This window comes from Larus michahellis, chromosome 9, assembly GCF_964199755.1.
Source record: "Larus michahellis chromosome 9, bLarMic1.1, whole genome shotgun sequence".
Classification (NCBI taxonomy): domain Eukaryota; kingdom Metazoa; phylum Chordata; class Aves; order Charadriiformes; family Laridae; genus Larus; species Larus michahellis.
In genome coordinates this window covers 3,515,354-3,524,001 of record NC_133904.1, presented here as the reverse complement: position 1 = coordinate 3,524,001, position 8,648 = coordinate 3,515,354, and the positions used below count along the sequence as shown (strand labels likewise).

The following is an 8,648-nucleotide window of genomic DNA, read 5'->3' as shown; positions in this document are numbered from 1 at the left end:
AGACCAGTTTGCAGCTGGGCTGGAAACGGCCGGAGCATGGCTTTGATCCAGGGATTCTGCAAAGAGCCACCAGGTAGAGCGATACCCCGTTAGCGCCCGAGGCAGCAGGAAAAGCAGAGAGCAGCAACAGCTGAGCAAGAGCCAAGATTAATTGGAAATTAATTTGCACCTCCAAGCACGAGGTGTCGTACCGTGACCCGGGAGGTCTTCGTCTCCGCCACCTCCCCGGCTGCCAAAGAGCCGCCAGCAGCCCCTGCCGCTCCAGCCTGCCTCCGCTGGCGGCTTGGCCCAAGGTTTCTGAGCAAAGCAGCAAAAAAATACCCCAAACCTCCCCAGCCCTTAAAAAGTGCATTTTGGAAGCTGCTCTTTCCAACCCTGCGCGTGAAGAAAGCACCAACTCAGGCTGAACCGCTCGAGCTCGTTTATTCTAGCTTTATTTTTTCTTGTACAAGTAGCCACAGGCTAAAATCTAAACAGCGCAAACTACAAAAAAACTGGGTTTTATTTTATTATTATTTGTTTTTTTATACAGAGCTAACAATCGTAGGATCAGTGGGATTTCAAAGATCAGGACAGTTCAAAGTAAGAAAGGTAGAAAATAAACAGTAGCAAAGTGCTTTGCAATTTGGGTTTTTAGTATTACGCTTAACGGTTGATTCCCGAAGAGGACTGGGACAAAGGTTTAGCATCGTCTTTATTATTACTTCATTACAAACGTAAAGATATTGCAAGTTTACATGATGGAAATATGATCAAAGTAAAATCCCTCTTTGCTTTGTAAGTAGGACCCTGATCCAAAGCCCCGTGAAATCGGGCTTTTCCCCCGACTCGCTGGGCTTTGCACCGGCCCCGTCCCTTCGTGTTACCCGACGCTGCGGCTCAGACTCTGCTCTCGGAGGAAACCCGGGGCCATTTCACTGATTTCCAGCATTAACGGTGGGTTTTGGTGCCGTGGCCCCACACCAGCAGCGCGTTCGGCTGGGGATGCTGCTCCTTCACAGACGAACATCTCCCTGCCCGCTGCTCCAGCCCCGGCACCTTTCCTTTCCCTTTTATTTTTTTTTTTAATTTGGCAAGCGAGGGAAATAAATGAGCAGGCGTCAAGTTGCTAGATAGGATCTTTACTCTGCCTTCACCGGCGCAGCACGGGGAGGGATGGATTTCCAAATACTGTTTGCACAGATGAAGTAAGTAAGTAGCTCCCCCCCCGCTGCTGCCGTTTATTTTCATAAGCTTTTAATTTCCTTTTTTTTTAAAACCGATCTTCCCAGACCGAAGTGCTGTCAGTCAGTTCAGAGAGGGCTCAGCCACGGCACCGATTCCCCCCGAAATGCCGTGGGGTGGTTATCCCGGAGAAACACCCCCCGCGGGCAGCAAAACCCTTCCCTTCACCATCCAGAAGCACCAACGCTTTGGAGCTTCTCTCCTCCTTTATTGCCAACTTAAAACGTACAGTCCCTTGGTATAATTTTGGGTGGAAGCTTGAAAATTCCCAAACTGGTCCAGCACTTAAATATTTCAGCATCTTTACAAAACAAGGAAGAAGAAAGATACGGTAGACAAATAAATACCTGAATCCAACAGCGTGAAAATACCCTGTCACAGCATAAAACTATTCCCTGTTCAACTAAAGACAATGTGGATACTATCCCTGAGGTAGCAGCCATCTCTGGTAAACTTGAGAGCTCCAAGAATAGGTTGTGCCCATTATGGGTTACGAAAAAGAAAATAAAATTAAAAAAAAAAAAAAAAGTAAAAATCAGCTTTTGGATATTTTATTCCTTGCTGTAATTTCATCTCACCACAGCCAGAAAAGTAAGAGGGGTTTTGTTTGGTTGGTTTTTTTTTTTCATCCGCCCAGAAAAGGCAGCAAGTTGAATTTGTGGAATTATTTGCTTGGAAAAAATCCTAGAGGATGAGATTCCTACCCCAAACATGGGGGGTTGCCAGCGGCTTGCACCGGATCCAACACCTGCCCGTTATCCAGTGGTTTTATCTCTGGATAAAACTCTCTGATTCCTCCCATCAAGAAAAGTGTCGGGGGGGGAAGAAATAAGAAATCTGGCAAGCTGTTGCTCAGACGTTTGAGGTGTATAAATGAATTCTCGGGGCGAAGGGAATGGCTGCCGTTAGCTGATCTCTGGCAGGTGGGCGAGGACGGGTGCAAGGCACCAGGAACGATCCCTGGGACAGTCCACCTGGCTCAGCCCTCTGGTCCGGGTACATAAACCGATGCCCAGACCCCTTTGCTATGGCACAGCCCCGAGCCCGCACACCCCATCCCGTTTCTGGCCCCGGGTGGTGGTGGGTTTGGTGGCCGGTGGGTTTGCACCGTGGATGCAGCAGATCTTTGCCCCAAGGCTCGGGAGGACTCACCCCTCCTGGGACGCTGCCACAGCGGCTGCCAGTGGCGTGGGGACACGCTCCCAGAGCAGAAATGCTCCTGTTCAACCAACAGCCTCGCCCAAGCCTGAAGGTGATTCCTTTGCAGAAGCCTCTGATTCCATGAAAATGGATACGTGCTCACGAAAAGACCTGGGAAAAGTGTTTTTCACACCTGTAAAACTGCGTCCAAACCACCCACAGCACATGGGGACCTGCAGTCCTCCTTGTCTACCCAAGTACAATGTGTCTACCCGAGTAAAACGTGTCTACTCGAGTACACCGTGTCTACCCAAGTACAACACGTCTACCCGAGTACAACATATCTACCCAAATACAACATGGCTACCCAGGTACAACGTGTCTACCCAAGTTCAACTGTGCCCCAAGCACAGAATAAAAATCCGGCGGGCTCCCTCCACCACAGGGCAGCAGTTTGGATGAATGTTCACTCGCAGCCCAGAAAACCAACCATATCCTGGGCTGCGTCAGAAGTGTGGCCAACAGGTCAAGGGAGGTGGTTCTTCCCCTCTACTCTGCTCTCGTGAGATCCCGATCTGGAGTACTGCATCCAGCTCCGGAGCCCCCAACATAACAAGGACATGGACCTGTTGGAGCAGGTCCAGAGGAGGCCACAAAGATGATCAGCGGGTTGGAGCACCTCTCCTATGAGGACAGGCTGAGCGAGTTGGGGTTGTTCAGCCTGGAGAAGACTCCAGGGAGACCTTATAGCAGCTTTCCAGTATCTGAAGGGTGACTGTAAGAAAGCTGGAGAGAGACTTTTTACAAGGGCATGTAGTGATAGGGCGAGGGGTAATGGCTTCAAACTGGAAGAGGGGAGATTTAGATTAGTTATTAGGAAGAAATTTTTCACTCTGAGGGCGGTGAGCCCCTGGCCCAGGTTGCCCAGAGAAGCTGTGGCTGCCCCATCCCTGGAGGGGTTCAAGGCCAGGTTGGACGGGGCGTGGAGCAGCCTGGGCTGGTGTGAGGTGTCCCTGCCCAGGGCTGGGATGGGACTGGATGGTCTTTAATGTCCCTTCCAACCCAAACCATTCTGTGATTCTATGATTCTACGAATGAAGGACAGGCTTGAAGCTGTGCCCCACGCCAAAATCAAACACAAGCTCTTTTTTTTCTTCTTTTTGCCTTCTTGCTTTACAGATTAAAGTCCAGACACATTCCAGGTGATGTTTTCCCAAGTTTTTGGTTGGCACAGCTTTGCCTCCAGCCCGGCTCAGGCATCGATGACCGATGAGAGGGGCTGTTATAGGTTGCTTCTCCAGCTAACTGGCAGCTAGATGTGCTCCACAGCACAAAGCCAGAATGTGCCAGTGCGAGAGGTTTTTTGCCCAGTTTTGTGGACTTGGGAGGCATGGATAATTCAGGGAAGACCATGTCCTCCTGCTGGATCTCTGGACTTCAGCCTCGGACCTCCGGGGTTGACTTGCCACAACTGTCTATGTTAGGTCCCAATGGTAGAGATTGACAAGAGCAGAAAAGAAACCCCAAAAAAGAGGAAAAGCTAAACATCTAAAAAATAGTCTTTAAGGATTCACATCCATCTTCAACTGTCTCAAACCGACACATAATCTGCATTGGTTTAAGCCATTACATTTCTGCATAATTATTTAAAGAAAAGAAAAAGCTCTATTCTTGACATACTATCGTATTTCAACTAGTCAAATGGCACAGCATTTCCCTTTAATAAAAGGAAGTAGTGACAAATACTTGTTACTATTACAATATCACAATAATATGATATTAAATTAATAGCATGTTCACAGCTCGAAGAAGCCTGAGCTGAAAGCTAGTCTAAATTCTGTGTTCACTTTGGCAACAGTACTTATTCAATGTGAACGTCGGCGTTACACACACACAAAAAACCCAAAAGCAATAAAAAGAAAAGCTGGGCTGGAGCGGGATGGCAGGAGGAGATTGGGATTTCTTTGATATGAGGTTATAACTCAACCGTTTGGCATCTCCTCCTCCCTCCTGCCCTTTCCATCCTCCGGCTCCCACAGTGAGCTGGGCTGTGCTACCGGTCTCACGTGGTGCCACCAGCGCTGTCCCCCCGCGGTCCCTTCCCAGGCTGGCTCCGGGTCCAGCATCACGCGGGAAGGAGCATCCCCCCAAGGTAGGTGTGAGCAGAAATCGGTCTGATGGCCCATTTAGCCTCCGTGGTGGGGTGGAGAGAGGCTATTTGGGGGTTAAATACGTAAGTTTAACCCTTCATGTTTTTTTCTGTCCTGCAAGATGTCTACAGGAGGAATTTTAATGGAAGAGGGCTACAAACACCGAGCCTCAAGAGCTCCTTGCTCTGCAGGTCAATGCCGTTACATCTGCGTGGGCCGAGCTGGATGATTTGATTTGGAAGGACAGAGTCCTGCTCCCAGCTAACCCAGCCCAGCACCAGGACACAGCACCGGGGAAGAGATGTTTGCCTTATCATCCTGTCTATTGTATTCTCTACACAATTATCAGTAGCATCCCATGGCCAAATGGAAAGGTGACGGGGGGATGTTTCTGACCCAAGGGACTCTCCCACTGGTACCATTTAAAAAAATACACTTCTTATTTCTTTTAAACTTAAACTAATTTCCTTTCCTGATTCCTTTCACCTTTCCTTGCAAATCTGGTGACGTTTGATTTACCACCATCTATACAAAACCTTCACATTCTCCCGGTTTTAACCAACGCATGTGGTGGGGAAAGGGATGCCCTCCGGCACCAGCTGGCCAACGTCCCTGTCCCCCGTGCGTGCCCCCATCTCACCCCACGGACAACACTGGTCACACACCAACTCATGAGTCTGACCGTGCCAGGACAACCCAAAAATGCTGGCGGCGCGTTGGCGGTTTGTCCCTGGAGGGGGAAAGTCACGCACAAAACCTCTCTTTGGTGTTGGGAGCGGCTCTGCCCACCCCGGGGATGGGGAAGGGATGGCTGCTCGCAGCCCTCAGCATCCTCTGGCACAGGGCCCGGCTCTGCATCGCCGTCTGGGAGCCCTCCTCGCCTCATCCCTCCCAGGGAAGCGAGCCCTTTTCAGCTCAGCTCACCCTTTGGCCATGCCTGCCCACCCCGGGATGAGCCCCGGCCAGCTGGATATACGCTGGAGGAGCTGGGAGCAGCTCAGTAGCATCTCAAGGGGTTTGGGAAGTGCTATATCGGGGTCTCCTTGTAGGTGCTACTGATGGCAGGGTGGGCTTTGAAGGGACAAGACGGTGATGACCAGGTTCCCACCTCCCAGGGGTGCATTATGCTGCTCATGCCATAAATGATCCTGCAGGGACTCAGCCTTGGGGAGCCATATCCTGAATACACCGGGGACGGACCAAGGCAGCCACCACCAGCGCCGAATTTGGCCCTGCAAGAGCAATGATGCCAGCGAGGCACGTGGCATTGAGCCACGTGCCTGTGATGGCCCCAACAGTCTTTAAAGTAAAAAAAACCAAAAAAACCATGATACAAATCTCCGCCACGCAAAAAATCATACCGGAGCCCCACTACGTGCCTAAAAGTAAAGCTCATAACACTAGTGAAGCATCTTGCTTCATGCGGGGCTCGGGGGGAGAGGCAGGAATTGGGGGACAGGACACACACACACGGAGACACACACACACACACACACACACACACACACGAAGACGAGTTCCTATCACGCTTGAGGTAGAACATTGCTTTCAAGGTTTGGAAGTGCTTTACATGGGAACGACAACATCAAAACCACCAAGGCGGCAGGTACAGAGCGTGACTGCTGAGGTAGGACCAAGCTTGTACTGACCAAGTGCTACGCTACTCGTTTTTTGAACACGAAGGAAGACGCAGGTATTTCTGCTTCCCAGAAGACATTCATTCCGGTTGAGGTAGGTTCTGAGTTCACTCGGGTTGTCTGTCCAAGTCTTTCAGTAGCCCTCAGGCAGGCATCCTTTGACACACACACTCTTTTTTTTTTTTTTTTTCTTCTTTTTTTTTTTTTTTCCCATATTATTTTGAGTCAATCAGCAAAAAAAGTATCCTGAGAAATAGCGAAAGTGTACAAAATCATCAAATCCATGGAGAGAGACGGCCTTCCTGGGCCTCAATTTTTGGAGTCAAGTTAAAAGGATTTCTCCGAATCCAGTCTTCTGGAAATAAAAAATAGATCCAAAAAGTAGTCCTAAAGCTGCTGATGAGGGAAAAGTCTGGGATGCCAAGAGAAGGAGGCTCCACCGTATCCCCAGTCTGTCAGAGACGGGAGAGTTTGCCAAACTCTGCCAAGGAGTCTTTTACTTAGCAGCTGCGGGGAAAATTCATCATGACCAGCCTCGATAAAGCCGTCATCGGAAGAACCACACCGAGAGGCCCGAGAAAGGTCAGAAAGATAAACTTCACAGAGTTTCCAAAAGGCTGTATACATATATATATATTTATATATATATATAAAAATAAAGCAAAACAAAAAAATAACAATCAGACTGTAGAAATCTTCAATTGACCTGAGATTGACGACTCGTTGTAAAGACATCACCAGCCGCGGGTTTGGTTTCTGGTAACTCCTACAAGAGGGCTCGAGTCTTGGCAGTTTTATCCTTCATTAGCGTCGGGAGCCGGAGCTGCGGGGCTGCCACCGTGGGGGCTTTTCGGGAGGGGGTCTGGCTGCTCCTCGATGATGCTGAACTCATCCAGAGGGAGTGTGGATATCTGGGTGTCGTCGTGGGGGGCCGGCGGGCTGTGAGCCACCTGGAGAGAGAGAAGGGGACAATGCAATGACGGTGGCAGGTCAGCGATGCTCTTAGACATGCGGCTGCGGCTGCATTTCCCAGGCATGCTCCCATCCCGCTGGACTTACCGTTCTTCCCTTATCCTGCTGCTCCTGGGAGGGGGATGCTGGGAATAACCTCTCCAGCTCGTTCATATCCAGCTGCTTTCCATTCAAGTCCCGGTCGTCCCTGTCCCTGCGAGCGGCCCCGTTCAGGACGAGGCCCGTGGCACTCCGCTGGCTCCTGGGGATCTGCGGGGTCGACAGCTGCTCCTGCACATTCTTGCACATCAGCAGCCTGAAAAATAAAGAGACGGAGACTGAGAGTGAGCAAAGCTGGAGCCTCCCCAGGCTTCCTTCCCCCAAGCCTGAGTCTGCCTTATCCTTGTGCTACATTCCTTCACTCCTCAAATCCCTCCTGTGACATCACGTCTCTTCCCCTCACCATGGAAGGGCTTTTGGTTTACAGGGAGGATCTGCCAGAGCAGAAATAGTGATGCTCCTGGGAAGTACCAGGTTCCTCGCTGGGGACCGGGGCTGATGGGGTGTATTCAGAGAAGCCCACTGGGTCGGGGTGCCTGGGGGGGAGACAGCACCCGGCATTCGTGGGAGCTGGGCTGCGCAATCGCAGGCCGCGGGATGCACGTCCTGACATGTGCACGGAAGACAGCCCGTCTTCAACTGGGGGTGCGAGACCCACCCCCCCGGGATACCCACGTGGCATTAGGGGACCATTGCCCTTCATGAGCAGTGGCACAAGCAGCACCTACCGTCCCCTGTACCCAAACATGAGGAAGAGGACGCAGAAGATGATGCACGTGACGCCGATGTGGATCCCAATGATGATGCCGGTCGTGGAGGTTTTGTTGTTCTGCTCGTCCTTCATGCAGTCGCAAGGGGGATTCAGCACTGCCAGAAAACAGGGCGGGGGGGGGGGGGGGTCAGTGGTGCTGTTTGCCCATTGCTCCTCCAGTTTTTGGGGAGCCCAGAGCCAAAGCTGGAGCCTGGGCCGCACTGGGAGCTGTGTACGGGGAAGAAGAGAGTGGGGTGGGGTTCGGGGTGGTCACTGCCCCTGGTACCGTAGGAAGGCAGTCACAGCAAGCACAGGACCTCTACTAGGTCCGTTGAGAGCCAGCCCCATTACCTGGGCTGCTGTTATTAGACACAACTAATGAACAAAAAAGACTCCGATGGTAATTTTTGCAAAACCCTGTGTCCGGGGTGGGAGGTGAGAGGCAGCCACCGTGCCAGAGCATGCTGATACCTGATGAAAAGCACCGAGTAGGCAGATGCCGACGAGATTAGTATTTACTCCAACACAGACAGAGGAGTAATAACTGTCTCTTGAAGATATTCCCACCGGAAGGCTTAAAAGCCTGCCAAGAGCCGCGCGATGTTTTTTACACGTAGATGAATATGAAAGGTGTGATCAGTTAGAGAGTCCCTCTAGAGATTTCCCCTTTTCTGCCACGTAATGCAGTGCTCATGCTCTGCAGCCCCTCTTTCCAAAGCCACGTGTCCTTCCTTC

General features: G+C 51.0%; 1 protein-coding gene across 1 annotated transcript in view; it reads right to left on the bottom strand.

Moving 5' to 3' along the window:
• Positions 1-417: 417 nt before the first annotated feature.
• IGDCC3 (immunoglobulin superfamily DCC subclass member 3) overlaps positions 418-8,648 on the bottom strand; it is a 113,304-nt gene continuing 105,073 nt past the window's right edge. Inside the window, exons 12-14 of the mRNA XM_074600033.1 lie at positions 7,891-8,029; positions 7,211-7,418; positions 418-7,101 (exon numbers count right to left, since the gene is read on the bottom strand). Coding sequence (XP_074456134.1) covers positions 6,946-7,101; positions 7,211-7,418; positions 7,891-8,029 — 503 coding nt within the window. The 3' untranslated portion in view covers positions 418-6,945. The remainder of the gene's footprint in view (positions 7,102-7,210; positions 7,419-7,890; positions 8,030-8,648) is intronic.